The sequence below is a fragment of the Eumetopias jubatus genome, unplaced genomic scaffold (genome assembly GCF_037043125.1).
Source record: "Eumetopias jubatus isolate StellerSeaLion01/CBP00866 unplaced genomic scaffold, mEumJub1_p1.0 scaffold_2, whole genome shotgun sequence".
Taxonomy (NCBI): Eukaryota; Metazoa; Chordata; class Mammalia; order Carnivora; family Otariidae; genus Eumetopias; species Eumetopias jubatus.
In genome coordinates, this window is record NW_028274808.1 from 190,339,273 (window position 1) to 190,354,460 (window position 15,188).

At 44.6% G+C, this 15,188-nt stretch overlaps 1 protein-coding gene across 1 annotated transcript in view; it reads left to right on the forward strand.

Annotated features, from left to right (window-relative positions):
* The window catches only part of PROM1 (prominin 1), a 98,013-nt gene that overhangs the window by 22,049 nt on the left and 60,776 nt on the right, over positions 1-15,188 (forward strand). The window contains exon 2 of the mRNA XM_028087855.2: positions 14,522-14,577. Coding sequence (XP_027943656.2) covers positions 14,522-14,577 — 56 coding nt within the window. The remainder of the gene's footprint in view (positions 1-14,521; positions 14,578-15,188) is intronic.

A 15,188-nucleotide genomic window follows, 5' to 3' on the forward strand; every position in this document is an offset into this window, starting at 1 on the left:
CAGCCATCATTTGCCTAGCGCTGTTAGCATCCACAGATTGTTCTTGCCTTAATACATCATCACTGTGGTGGTTGTTAAATGGTAATGTCCTGTCATCTCTTTTCCATTCGCTGTGGGCTTTCTGCTGTGTCGAGAGCATTCTGGTGCCCTGTTATGGAGATGGGCAAACTCGCATAGTCTAGGATTTCCCAGGGACTCAGCAGTAATTTTGTGAGTGGCCAGGACAGAGCTCAGGGATTTGGATTCCATGGGAGTGCAGCGAATGCGTGTTTCTCCACACAGACGTGGGAATGATAAAGAGGAAGGGCCATGTGCTTCTTCACTTGCCGGGGAGGCTTTATTTAAGCCCGCACTTTCTCAGTGGGGGTTCACGACTGCTTGCCTGCTCGGGCTCAGCTATCATAAAGCATTCCTTTTCATCTCCACACCGGCTGCAGGGTTCCTGGCCTCATGGCTAATAAATAGACATAGGTACGGATCCAAAAGAAGTTGGTTTGCTTTGTTTTTTAATAGAAAGGAGGCGGCTTTTGGACGCTTCACTCCCTTCCTCTTCATTTAGGGCTTTGTTTTCCGACACTTAGGAAGTTTATGTAACAGAGATTCGAAACAAATAAGCAAACTGTGCTTGTATTGGGGTTTGGGGAGTTTTTTTTTGGGGGGGGGCATTGGGTTCTTGCTCTTCCCAGTCTAATTCTGAGTTTGTGAATGCCCTCGTGCTTTCCACGAGGAAGAACTCACTGAAAGAGTGTTCGAGGGCCGGGGCTCGCTAAGCCAGGGTCGGGAGTTGGGTCCCAGCTGCGTTCCCTCTCCCTGAAGTTCCTTCCTTCCACTTAATACTTTTCTACTTCTCTTTTAAGACATGGCTCAACTATCACCTGCTCTGGTGAGTCTTTGTTTAGCCCCCACAGCTCTCCACCCTTCCCAGTGGGCTGACTTTGAACTCGGATGACTGCATTCGAGCACACCCACTTCATTTCATTTACTTACCTGTGTTCCCAGCAGACTGTGAGCCCATTAACAGCATGGACTGCATCTTTTCAGCTCTGTGGCCTTAGCACCCGGTACAGGGTCTGGGACATATTCATGCTGGTTAAGTATCTTTGTGAGTGTGTAGTGCGACCCTGTCACTACATGGGAGAAAATTTAGACCCCAAGGGGGTAAGGGACTTGCCAAATATAGTGGAGCGGGTAAATGGAGAACGAAAGCTAAGCCCAAAGTCCCTCATGTCCAGGTCTTATCCCTTCCCCCACTGCTAAGAGATGTTTGGCCAATATTTTTCTTGGATTGGAAAGCCCAGAGGTCTATCTTTTACTGAGCTACCACTGCGGCCACCACCCCCTCCCCCACCACTGCCACCATCACCTCCATCACCAGCACGGATGTGCGGGCATTTATTTTGTATCAGGTACTGTTTCCAAGTGCCTTACACATAGTATTCACATTGCTTAGAATAGGCGTGCAAGGTGGGTATGATTATCCCATTTTGCAGATGGGGAGATGGAAACAGAGAATTGAAGTCAGTGGCCTGAGTCTCCCTATGTGCCCACAGGCAGCAAGGCTGGCCCTGGACTCTGAAACCTCGCAGGGTTGCATAGAGGAAAGCGAGCCTGAGTTTGAATTCCTGCCCCAATGCTCGTTAACTGAGTGACATAGTGCAGCCTACTTAGCCTTCCGAAGCCCCAGGGAATTTGGGAGTGGGAATGATGCTGCTTCTCCTACTAGATTGCTGGGAGGGGAGACAGCCACCTTGAGTCATTGATGATCTTTTTAATAAGCCCACAGGTAGTGATTGCTGTCTTTCCGTTTTACAGATGAAGAAACTGAGACCCAGAGAGTTTTTGTAATTTGGCCCATATTCAAACCAGTCGCAGAGCTTCTAACGGTTGGAGGCAGACCTTGAAGCCAGCTCCGACTGACTTGCAGTCACTCCTCTTCCTGCTCTGCCACGTGGCCCCAAGCGCTTAGCTCCGTGGGTGATTCATGGTGACAGCTAATATTCTCTTCTCATCCCCCTCCCTTTCTTCTAAGGCACGCTGAGAAAGTTAGAATATAAGGCAGAGGAATAAAATCCACAGGTTGGAGACTTGGGCAGAACAAGACAGGTAATTATAATTTCTAGAGAATTGCCACTGCACTGGTTTATGGTAAAAAAAATTTGGATTAATTTAGGGAGAATAGAGCTTTCTGATTCAACATGATTATGACTGGTATAGTTAGTTAAAGTTGGTAAATATTGGGAATCCTAAAAACTTTACATGCTTTTCTGAAGCATTTTATCTTGCCCTGAAATACAAATGTAAATCACCCCCTTAACAACCTTTTTTATTTAAATCCCTGTCTGAAAGTTCTCTAACATCTGAATGATCTCTGGATCTGATTCTCTCTTGACAATGGGTCATTTCTTTTTCTTTCTTTTTTTGTGTGTCTTGTAATTTTTTGCTGAATGCTGGACATCCTCTGTAGAACTGCGCATGCTTCTTGCACCTTCTCTGCAGTGGTATTCCTGTCACTTGGTGCCAGGCTCATGGTGGGAGGCAGGGGGGACTCTGTTGTCCTCGTCCGGTCTCAGGCATAGACAGGCCCTGTCCCACTGAGCCTAGGGAGTGGGAGTGGGGCTCATTCTGTGCTCCTGTACCTTCTCCCATGACAGCCAAACTCTTGCGTGGAATCTGTACTGGTCTTAGGAAGGAGCATGTTTTTGCTGTCATCCCAATGGTAACATGCCTGAGAGTGGTTTTGTCCCCAAACACAGAGGGGTTTTGCTTCTACCCTGTCCCTCAACAGCAGTAAGCCTTTACCTGTGTCCTACAGGTAGGAGAGTTTCCAACTTCTTCCCCATAGGCAGATGGGTTTTGCTTTTACCCCCATCCTAGGAACGGTGGAGTTTTGCCATGGCCAGAGGACTGAGAGATTTCCCTGCCCTCCAGCTCAGCGGCTCTAAGACTCTTGCTTTGTTGGAGAGAAAGACCTAGGGATGTGTGCAGGCTCCATGCCCATCCCCAGCTGCAGCCTTTCACCTCCCCGTTACCTGTACCTATACCTACGCCTCTACCACCAGGAGGATTTTCTCCAGTCACTTGTCCTGCCCCAGTCACTCTCATGAGCACCCACTGGAGGCTTGCAAGCAAATGCAAACTGCTTGCTGTTTCTGAGCCTTCTGGACCCACAGTAGACATGCTAGCCCACAATTGGTGTTAAGAGCTTGTCAGCATTTTCAGTGATTTCTTTTTACCAGACCCTCAAAGGGGAAATAGTTTGTGTGTCCCTTGTCTTTCCTCAGAGGGGTTTGGCGCTCTGTGGAATTGATTACTTTGCAGGCTCAGCTCTCTGGTGGGCCCAAGAGAAGCCATAGCACTGTTATCTAACTGGTTCTTCTTGCTGGTGGGAGGGACACTGCTTTGCAGATTCCTACATCCTTAATGTTGGATGAATGTGAGTCTCCCGATAGGAATTTCCCTGGCAACGGAAACTTTATGATTTTCAGTCTGGGTTTTATTCAAGTAACAAGAATTTGTAGTATAAACTCCATGCTGATTTTTTTTTTTCTAGATTTTTGCTGGTTTTCTCTCTGAGCTTTTAGAGCTGCGTCCCCTACATTGAATTCAACAGTTCTTTTATAAGTCAACTCTTCTTTCCCGAGTTTTTTAAAAACATTTGACTTAGAATTTATGTAAACAGCAACTAGCAGAAAGTGGTTTGGGGACAAACACAAGAGAGTCTTGGAGAGCTTACAGCGTAGCCGGCACAACCAGAAGGGGTAGACACAGCCACGAAACATCACTTCTGGTACATTATTAACAAAACACTGGAAGAGTGTATTTGGCCTGAACCAAACACTTATTGGGAGCTTGAGTATTTAGTGATTTCTTTTCCAGTGAATATTTCTTGGGCAGCATGTAAATTTTGGCAGGTTTCAGCCTCATCTCTTTTCAAGATCTCTAGTGACAAGCAGTGCATGCTACAATGCTGGAAAAAACGATGCCCCAGATCGCCTATCCTACACAACATACGGTAAAATCAGATTTACATTCACAGGAAGTAGAATTTTTAACTCAGTAGTGTTAAGAACTGTGTTTTTTTAATGTCATTTTTTGGGAAGAAAGGGGTAGAAGAGTATGTCGATAAAAGTACTTGGTTTAAATTTTTTTTTTCAATATTTTTTTAAAAATCCAAGTGAGCTCAAAAAAACCTACAGGAAAAAAAAAGTCCCCCTTTGCTCTGCCCCTCCACCCCTCGTTTGGGGAGAGGCCACTGTCAACAGCTGAGCCTTCTGGCACATGGCAGAAGAAAATGGGGTGTAGCTAATTCACATTCTCCCAGGAGTGTATGTGAGGTTATGAGGACCCCGGCGCAGACCAAAACATGTGATGCACATTGCATTCCTTTCAAAGGTTCTCAAGGCAAACTTTCCCCCGACAAACAGCAGAGACAAAGGCTGGAAATGGAATTACACTTTCCAGGAATGTCTCAGGGAACGAAATGAACTGAATAGCTCAGGAACCAACAGATATTTTGGCTTCAGTCTCCGCTCCCTTCCCTGGATTCACCAGCGGTGGCAAGACAGCTGCCAACCCAGCCCAGGTCCAGAGGCCCTTACCCAGACCCCTGACAGCATTAGGAAGGCCAGGGAGCCCTGAGCCTTTATCCACGTGCAGCTTTGTCAAGGACCCCGGGCTGCAGGAGACCCCAGAAGTTTCCCTTTGCCTGTGCAACCCGAGCTCCTGCCTCCTCTAAAGGAATTTGAGGTGATTTAAGAGCAACACTGCCCAGTAACAGGCTGGGCCCCATGCTCAGAGTAAGAGCAAACCCCACTGCAGCATCAGTGCGGCCATGTGGCAGGGAGAGAACTGCATGGGCCAGACTGGTCCCAGATGTTTTTGCAAGAATAGCTTCCCGGGCAGCATCTCGCCCGTACCCTTTCTCCGTGTGAGTCAGTGCCATCATTAATTCGAGTACAAGCCGATGTGTGTCAGTCCTTTGGGGATAAGCTGCTCCAGTCAATTAAAGGAGAATAGCACAGAGTCCTGGGCTGGCAGCTGGAATGAAGGGAAAAGCATAACGAGAGTGCTCACATTGTATGTTAAGTAAAGGAAAGGAGGCTCGCCCTCCAGAACACTCGATTGCATACTTGGAGGCAGGGGAGTACAATGGATAGGTTCTAATAAACCCGGCTTGGCTTCTAGATTTCTGAGGCATCAATCCCCGTAACAAAAACCAAACCAGAGTTTAGTCGTGCTGCTGGAGGATTTGAACAGTATCATGAAGTGCTCCGTGCGACTGAAAAGCAAGAGATGGTTGCTGCACGTGGTGCTTGTGAAAATGCATATCCCCCGAGCACTAAATTCAGACAGGCTCCTGGCAGATGTGCCAGAAAGAAATGTGCTTATCTGAGGGAATCTGATGAACTCCAAGACCAGAGGCACTTGCATTGTTTGGGTCCCCAAAATCACTTCTTTGGGCTCAGCCTTACCCACATCAGCCCCAGGAAAATATGACCCAAGCACTGGACAGACAATGTTCATCTTCATGTCAAAAGACAGCAGGTACATTTAACCAAACAGGGCTTCTGAAAGATGGGCTTGCTAAGTACTCTCTCCAGAGAAGCAACATTTAACCTTGCAAGTGACAAACAAATTTGGTTCTGCAATTTTTTTTTCCTTTTCTTTATTCTTTTGAGAGAGAGAGAGCATGCATGAGCAGCAGGGAGGGGCAGAGGGACAGGGAAAGAGAGAATCTTAAGCAGGCTCCACGCCCAGTGTGGAGCCCGATGCAGGGCTCGATCTCACGACACTGAGGTCATGACCTGAGCCGAAATCAAGAGTTGGAGGTTCAACAGACTGAGCCACCCAGGCGCCCCGGTTCTGCTATTTCTGGTGGAAATCTTTTCAAATGGCATTTATTTGCCTGTCTTGTAGTTTAACACACACCAAACATAAGTCAATTTGGGGGGGGGGGGTTGTTAAGGAGCATCATTCAAGATCAGTTGTCCTCAAACACTACATGGGAAACCCTGCCCTCGCACTAACTGGGCCCAGGTGAAGCTCTCTGGTTGTTTGGGGCATGGGTTGTCAGTAGGTACCGTTAATGATGGTGAGTCTACCTGCTCTGTAACAGGGCTGCCCAGACACGCACTGCTCAGACACCCGCAGGGCGCAATCATTCTATGGCTAACATAGCTGGCTTGGGCAGAGCTGTGGTTAGTCTTCTGGATCCACTTGACTGGGCTGTAGCACCCAATGATTTAATGAAATGCTAATCTGTGTGTTGCCATAAAAGTACTTTACAGGTGTGGTTAGCACCTACAATAAGTTGACTTTAAGTGAAGGAGATTATTCTCAATAATGTGGGTGCCCCCCCCAATCAGCTGAAAGTTTTTAAGAGCAAAAACTGAGATTTCCACAAGAGGAAGGAATTCTGCTTCAAGACTGTAATATCAACGCCTGCCTGAGATTCCAGCCGGCTCTAAAAATTTCAAAATGCCTAGCCTGGGCACCCGGGTGGCTCAGCCAGTTAAGCGTCTGCCTCGGCTCAGGTCATGATCCTGGAGTCTGAGGATCAAGTCCCACATCGGGCTCTCTGCTCAGCAGGGGGTCTGCTTCTCCCTCTGTGCTTTCTCTCTCTCTCAAATAAATAACTAAAATCTTCAAAATGTGTAGCCCCATGATTCCTTAAAATCAATCCCCCTTTCTCTTCATCTCTGTCTCCTGTCTCATCCACGCTGTTTCTTTGGAGAGTCCTGACTGACACAGGCAATCCTTTACAATGTTTGGGGACTGGTGGGGGGAGGGTAGTGTAGTTGGAGACAAGCCTATTCCTCCTCTCCCCATTTCAATCACTGAAGATTCAAATCGGCCCGGTCCCCCCATATCTTGAGTCAGAGATCACCAAGTGCTTTCCCTGGGGGACCCACGTTATGTGTAGGTGGTGTAACTTTGGGAGGCATTGACCCCTTCTCATGTACTTAAGTGTGCAGTTTTGAGATGGGGTGGTTGGCATGAATCTACTTTGAAATAAGTGAAGAGCTTTCTTTTACCATAGATGCTGTCCTAACTCACCTCCATTCTAGCCAGAGAACTCATACTCAAAGATGGACCTTGGCTTCCCATCAAACGATGGGCGAAAGATGTGTATCTACATGCCTTAAGTTAAAATCTCTAAGGCATGATTATCCTGCTTTTTCTCTTTCAACTAACCTATCAGCTATCAGAACTGATCACATCTACTGTGCTGATTTTATATAGATTCCACCATTTTTCTTGCAATAAGTTGGCACCTTAAACATTATTCTTGATAAAGAGTGAACTGAGTCAAATTATTCAAATAACCAGAACTTTTTCAATTTGTTCACATTGAAATATCTTTCTGCCAAGAGAAGAAATAAATGTTCATTCATTGAAAATGTGCATCAGGAAGTTCTTTAAAGCACAAAAACAAAATCCAGCAAGCTTAGCCCAAAGAGGGAACACAAGATTCAACCACAGTGAGTTTCCTTTCTGTAGTTTAAAACCTCTTCATGTGGGAGCTCTGGAGAAAGTGCAAGGGCCACATAAAAACCACATAAATGTTTACATTTTTACCAACTAACTTTACATCTTGATGAAAATCTGCATTCTGCTCAGAAAGAGCAGCCTACCTTGGGTAGCTGGTGCTCTCAACCCATCTAAACAGCCATTTTGTGCCCATAACTCTTGGAGATGGTCCTAAGATCTTAAGCCAACTTAGTCTTAACTCCTTTTTGATGCAAACTTCCCAGGATAACACTGTAACCTGAGAGCATTTTCCTTAAATATTTCGGCGGTAGAGACGCCTGGATCAGCGTGTTTTGAACATGTGTTTTGTAGATTAGGAAAACTCAGCTGGTAGTGAAGCTGTTGAAAGGCTTATGGAGATTTAAGGTGGGAATGTGGATGTTTTCCAGAGCTTTGCAGATAGGAAGGTGCTCTACCTGAGCTATACCATACCCCATTTTTGCAGGTTTCTAAGTTGAACTTGAGTATTATTTTATACTACTTATAAAACTGATCCTTTTAGTAGGAACCCGAATAAAATCTTTTACTTTAGAGTGTTGATTTAATGCATAAATTTAACAGATTAAGTCATTCTTAGTAGAGAGACCCCCACACCACATGAGTTTAAGACAGTGCCACTAGAGGTCAAAGAGTGACATGGTGGTGTCTCCACGGGGGAACCCACTTAACACTGTTTATGCTCTTAGTTAATCACATTTCCAAGCAAACACTTTAAGTGCCTAAGAGAGCTTACTTTGTGTGTGTTTAATTTTTATTAATAAGAGTTCTGAGTACAGGGGCGCCTGGGTGGCTCAGATGGTTAAGCATCTGCCTTCGGCTCAGGTCATGATCCCAGGGTCCTGGGATCGAGCCCCACATTGGGCTCCTGGCTTGGCAGGGAGCCTGCTTCTCCCTCTCCCTCTGCCTCTCTCCTTGCTCATGCTCTCTCTCTCTCTCTCTGTATCTCTGTGTCTCAAATGAATAAATAAAAAATTTTTAAAAAAAGAGTTCTGAGTACAATATATACTTTGACATTTGGAAAAAAAAGGTTCAAAAAAAAAAGATTCTCTAAGTTGTGTTCATAAAGAAAAACCCATTCTGTACGTATTAATCTCTAATTTTGATGCTGAACACCTTAATGCTCCCAAGGTTATCACTTCATTTTTGGTTTAATTTTAATAATTCTGTCTTGTTGCATCTAGTTAAAGAGACAAGAAAACATCAGGCAGAGAAAAAGCAAAAAGAGCAATTAAAATGACCTGAATATAAAACTTTACTAAACTTTAAAAAAAAAAACTTTAAAATAAAACAAGCTAAAATTAGAATACTTTTGGCAGAAAAATTACCAGCAACGAACAAAATAACATTCCATAAAAATATTTTCTCAAGAACCACATTACAAATAATATTGTTTTACATAGATTAAGACTGAGCCTGAGTGGCTCAGTCGTTTGAGCATCCAACTTTTGGTTTCGGCTCAGGTCATGATCTCAGGGTCGGGTCATGAGTTTGGTTGGGCTCTGCACTCGCTGGGGAGTCTGCTTATCCCTCTCTCTCGCCCTCTAGCCCCCACCATATGTTCGCTCTTTCTGTCTCTGAAATAAATAAATTTTTAAAATCTTAAAAAAAGAATGATTTGCAACACATTAATGTTCATTTACATCAGACATCAAAATCTCTTCCTTCAAAAAGCTTTTAAATATAATTTAGGAGTTTTTAGGAAGTTCTGTTTCCAATAAATGGCAGGAACACGCTTTAGAAGATATAAGGTAGCACATCTTTTAGTTAGAGACCTAGCCAGGTAGGTCTTGTCAAATAGATATCAGCAAAATCTTTGCAAGACCACTTAAGTTTGTCACAGATCTGATGAATCAACTGCTAGCAGCAAGGTTTTTTGTTGGTTTTTTTTTTTTTTTTAAGTTGTCTACCCATTTTCCAAAATGTTCCAAGAGTGAAATCTCATTTGGCCCAGCTTGGGCCAGAACGTACGTATGTATTAAGAGAAGCCAGTTAGGGAACAGAAATATCTTAGTCAAAGATGAGTTTTGACTAAGATAAGGAAGATGGATTTTTTTTATATACGGATCCTACTTTTCTTGTTTTATCTTGCTGTGTGGCTTCAGATATTAAAAAAAAAAAAAAACCATAGAGAAATTATTCATACACACACACAGCAAAAAAACCAAAACCAACCAACCAAATAAAACCAACTTGCTTTCTAAGTTGGTCATCTAACACAAGAGGTCAGAATTAGCCCTTGTTTCTACATTTCTTAATTTCCATCAGCACATGAAATTTAAAATTAAGTCCCAGATAAGAAGACATCATACCATCAAAGCATTGAATGAAGAAAGGCTGGTAGCCACCATCGTTGTGGAAAGACCCACAGAGCCCCTTCATGAGACCAGATACTGGGAAACAGCCTTTTAACCATGAAAAGAACTTCCTTGTCCACTGGCTTCCAGTTTTCCTTCCAGTTTTCCCTCCTACTGCTATATCTTAAGAGGCAACTGTTAGGTTGTGGAAAGAGCATGGGACTGGTGTAATGGAAAATAAATCGCCACATGGGAAAGGTGGCCAGATAGCTCCCCAGGTTCAGAACAGGGAGAATCTTTCCCTGGTGTCTGGGAGTTGTCTGGCCCTTGGTAAGTGCCTTTCAGGCTCCGTCAGAGCAGACCCTCCCTCAGTTCAGGAAGAACAAGGTGGCCACTGTTGTCCACACCGAGGTCTCACAGAGGCAGCCAAATGCTAATGGCTACCTAGCTCACCAGGAATACCAGGACCTAATCACAGACTTTGAGGATCCCATCTGATCTACGGAAAGGAAGCAACGCTTTTTATGATAATGTTATGTTTATGCAGCGTCAATACCACAAACAGTTCTGAAACCTCGGAACTTTCCGGGGATGCAGGCGATCCAGCGATCAAGATAGTCTCCCCTGGAAGCCTTTAATGAGCTGGCCAGGAAGACAGAGGCAAACACAAAGGATTGCAGTGCAGCAGAATCACCAAGCGGGGGTGGCAGGGGCTCGGGGAGCAGAAGTGGAACCCCGGGTCTTCCACATACTTTCTGAGATGGACCACAATCGATTCAAAGTTCTCACCACCAACGAACATGTTAGAACTGAGATAGAGTTTCCTAGTGTGGGGCTTCATGAGTTCCCACATGAGGCGTGAGTGGCAGTGTTCATGCCAGGGCTTTACAAATAAGGACGCTGGGCTGTATACCGCAGCCTTTCCCATGCTCATTTACCTGGATTAAAAGCCACTTAGAGATACACAGGGAAGGCAAAGGGAACATGGCTATTGTGGATCTCATTTGTGTTCTCGTGACAAGGTACACTGGGAAGGAGGGGGGTTAAGGAAAATGACAGAGGCCTTGGTGCTTTGGGTAAAATGGAATCGCTCCAAGGTGGATGACCTGCAGCTTCTAACCCTGTGCTGTCCAGTAGGGAGGCCATGGCCACGCGTGGCCCCTGAGCACCTGAACGGTAGCTAACCTGACCTAAGATGTACTGATGTGCATTTTACACCTTGAACACTTAGTTCAGGTTCAGACCCTGAGCACTTAGTGTGAAAAGAAGGCTGTGAAGTAGCTCATTAATATTTTTATATCGACTGCATATAGGAATGACAATATATCGCATGTATCTGGGTAAAGTACAACATATTATTAAAATTAATTTAAAATAATCACCTGTTTCTTTTTCACCTTTTAAACGTGGCTACTAGGAAATTTGAAATGACTTGTATGGCTTGTCATAGATTTCTCTTAGGCCGTGCTGCTCTAAACCAGGGGGAGGGAGAACATCCCTGCTCCAAAGCCTCGGATCCGCTTTGGCAGAGAGGCAAGGCTAGCTGGCAGACCAAGGACAGGGTTGAGCTGTCAGTAGGGAGTGCCCTTTGGTGTAGCTGGGACCGTTCCTCGACGCCTGGGACCACCAGGATCCCAGGAGCTTGCGAGAGTCCTCCAGCCAACTGACAGGATCATCTGTTGGACATTGGAAGACTGTCACTGTCTCACGGAGCCTGTAGCCGACACATGACCCACGTGTGTCATGTTTGCCTGCCTCCACGGAGTTCTGTTAGGGAAGCACCTGCTACATGTGTTATTGATAGAACCGGTTAACGTGGAGCGAGAACGATGTGGTAAAATCCTGCGTCTGTCAACCGCACAGATAAAAAAGTTGCAAAATTCTAATTTTTCTTCAACACTCTAATTTTATCACTGGCAACAAGTCCTGTCAGCCGCTTCCTTGAAGTTGCAAGCTCCACTCCCTCCATGTCAGAGGAAACGTCTAAGAGATAGTCAAGCCCGGATAACCACGGTTTCTTTCTTTCGAGCGAAAACAGTGCTCTGTGAGGCCCGTGGTGGGTGTAGCTCCCAACTCAAAACTAGAACCCAGTACTCTTTCTGGAGACAGCTGGATACTGGGGTGTGCAGCAGGAGCGCCTTATGTATACTTCTGTTACTCACAGGTTGAGATCTGATAAGATCACCATTTTGTAATGCTTCACCAAGATTCTTCTGACGTGTAGCAGGGCTTTCTATCTTCCTCGAGTTCATGGCAGCGCCGAACACAACGAACACTGTTTGACTCGTGCCCAATCAGTACAACCTTCTCCACCACTGCTTTTGTACCCTGAGTACAAATGCCAACACAGAGAGACGGCAAATAACGTCTTCTGCTTCCACCTTGTGGGCACCCTGAGCAGATCTTGAGGATTCCAGGATTCCTGGGGGGTTGGGGGGTTCACGGGCCACATGTGCAGATCTGCCCACTTAGGCCAGTGAGGATCCATTTCTCTGGGGCCACTTCCCTAGTCAGTGTGACTCGAGAGGACAGAGGGGGCAGGTCCCCCGAAGAAATCCTATGTTTTCATTTGGGTTGGTTGGTTTGGGTTTATAAAGATGAGAAAAGTGGATGGGTACTGTGTGGCCAGACTAACATAATCTCACTTATCTCACTTGGTCCGAAGCAGTCCTTTGAGGGTGGAGACAGACATCATCCCGATTTGCAGATGAGGATGCTCGTGGCAGTTAATTCTTCACCCAGGATTAGACCCCCAGAAAGCAGTGGAGCTTGGACTCCATCCCAACTCTTACCTGGACCAAGATCCCCAAATACAACACATGAACATCACCTGTGTCATTAAATATATTTTAATAAATGGATTATTTCCAATTTAAAAAACATCATCGGTGGACCCTTACATCCAATGAAATCTAGAACAGAAACACAATCTATAAAATAAACCAAAAAGGGGCACCTGGGTGGTTCGGTCGATTGAGCGACCAACTCTTGATTTTGGCTCAGGTCATGATCTCAGGGTCGTGGGATGGAGACCTGAGTCAGGCTTCGCACCCAACAGGGAGTCTGCTTAAGGATTCTCTCTCTCGGGCGCCTGGGTGGCTCAGTTGGTTAAGCGACTGCTTTCGGCTCAGGTCATGATCCCGGGGTCCCGGGATCGAGTCCCACATCGGACTCCCCCTGCTCTTTGGGGAGCCTGCTTCTCCCTCTCCCTCTGCCTGCCACTTCCCCTGCTTGTGCTCTCTCTCTCTCTCTGACAAAGAAATAAATAAAATCTTTAAAAAAAAAAAAAAGGATTCTCTCTCTCCCTCTGCCCCTCCCCCCGTGCTCTCTTTCTCCCTCTCAAATAAATAAGTCTTAAAAACCAACAAAACAAAGCAAAGTGACTAGTTCAAGATGGGAGGAGATCCCTGATGTCCCTTGGAGAAATAACTAGTGTTCCCAGTGCCCTAGGGTTAGGGTAGGCATCCCAAACCTTCCAGTATGATCCCTGCTCCTGCAGCACACCCTTTAAAGATCTGCTCCATTTAGGCTGCTCTATGAAGGTGGGAAGTTGTTTTCCAGAAAGCCCTGCGGGGAGGTGACTTGCTTTGTCTCCTGGCATGTAAATCTGAACTTCTCGCTTTAAAAAAGAATTCACAACAGGGTTTCCTTTGCCCCCCTTGTAGTGCACTTTAGAAGTGATCAGTATGGATACAACCATAGCACTGCAGAAGCTCATTGCTGGAGTCGATTACAGTGTGGAGCATGGGAAGGACCCTGGAGCGGAGAAAGGAAGACCCACCTGGGCCTTGGTCTGGCCTCCTCACACATCACAGACTTTAGTCAAGTTGTTCTCTTGCTGGGCCTCAGTTGCCTCATATCATGACTAGATTGGTGATTCAGAATAAGAGACGAGTCTTCACCTATGTAAGAATTAGGAAGTGCCCAAAACAAACATGCAGGGAAAAAAATCCCATTTTGTGTATTATTTCAGGTTTTCACGTGCTGCTTGGAGATGGGGAGGGAGGGGTGTTTCATGTGAAGAACTGCTGGATTAAGTTAATTGTAAGATTCCTTTTATTTGTAAAATATTATGTGACTATGGAATGATTAAAGAATGAATTGCATTTGTGTTTCCAAAAATTAAGAGTGAGCAGTTTCAGTGTCACGTTTTATCAGTAATTATTAATGACGTGTATGTTGGTAAATATTAAGTGAGAAATTGAAAACTCTTAAAAATGGCAACCCTCTAATTCTGCCACTGGCAAAATAGGAAGTCAAAAATACTTGTCTTCCATTCTTTGCTTCTGGTTAGAGCCTCATTAGCTCAATTATTTACCTACATTAAGAAATAGGAATAAAATTGGGGCTCCCGGGTGGCTCAGTTGGTTGAGCATCTCTGACTCTTGATTTTGGCTCAGGTCATGATCTCAGGGTCCTGGGATGGAGCCCCGCATCGGGCTCCCCACTCATCGATGAGTCTGTTAGGAGATTCTCTCCCCCTCTCTCCCTTTGCCCCTCCCCCTGCTTATGCACTCACTCTCTCTCTCCAAAATAAATACATCTTTTTAAAAAAAGAAATAGGAATAAAGTTATAAGAATACTACATAGAGGTACAATAATGTGTGAGTATATATAGACATTGTTTCCTAAATATACATTTTGTGTTTTTACTGAAAAAGTAATCCTGCTATTCTTTTGTGGCTTTTTTTCCTCAGATATTTTAAGAAAAGTTCTACAAAAGAAGTTTGACTTCTCAACTGAGTATGAGAAGGTAATTTTTATTGATATATTTGTTATGAAAATAAGTATGTACAAAATTTTGGCTGACTTGGAAGTAAATCTTTAAGCAATCAGTTAATCTGTGAAATCTGTAATTTTTTTTGACTAATAACTTTTATGGAATACTGAAGCACTGTATAAATCCCATTTGAAGCACCTTATAAACCCCATTCGAGCAAAAGCAGAAATTCCAAAAGTAGGAGTCGAAGAAACATTCGCCTTTCAAGGTGTATGTTATTTAAAAATCGAAATTTCCTTAAGGGAAGCATTATGGTACTTTTTTAGCTAAGGGAAAAGAACTCACTAACTAAGAAGAATTGTTTGAGCATTTCTAGAAACAGGGGTGTATACTTGGTTTTAAAATATAGTTTGTGGAAAAGCAGCTTCACATTTGAGCAGGTTCATTGAGAGCTTTGTGTGTGCACTTGCCCTGGCTAGAGATAAGGAAAATAGCCCTTGGTCTCAGGAGGCGTACCAAATTGTTTAAGGAAGAAGAAGGAGAAGAAGGGAATAAGTAGATTTATTAGTAACATGCAGAGGAATGTAGATGAAAATAATTAAATCTGACTGGAAGCTCTTCCATAAGGAGGTGATTGGAGGGCT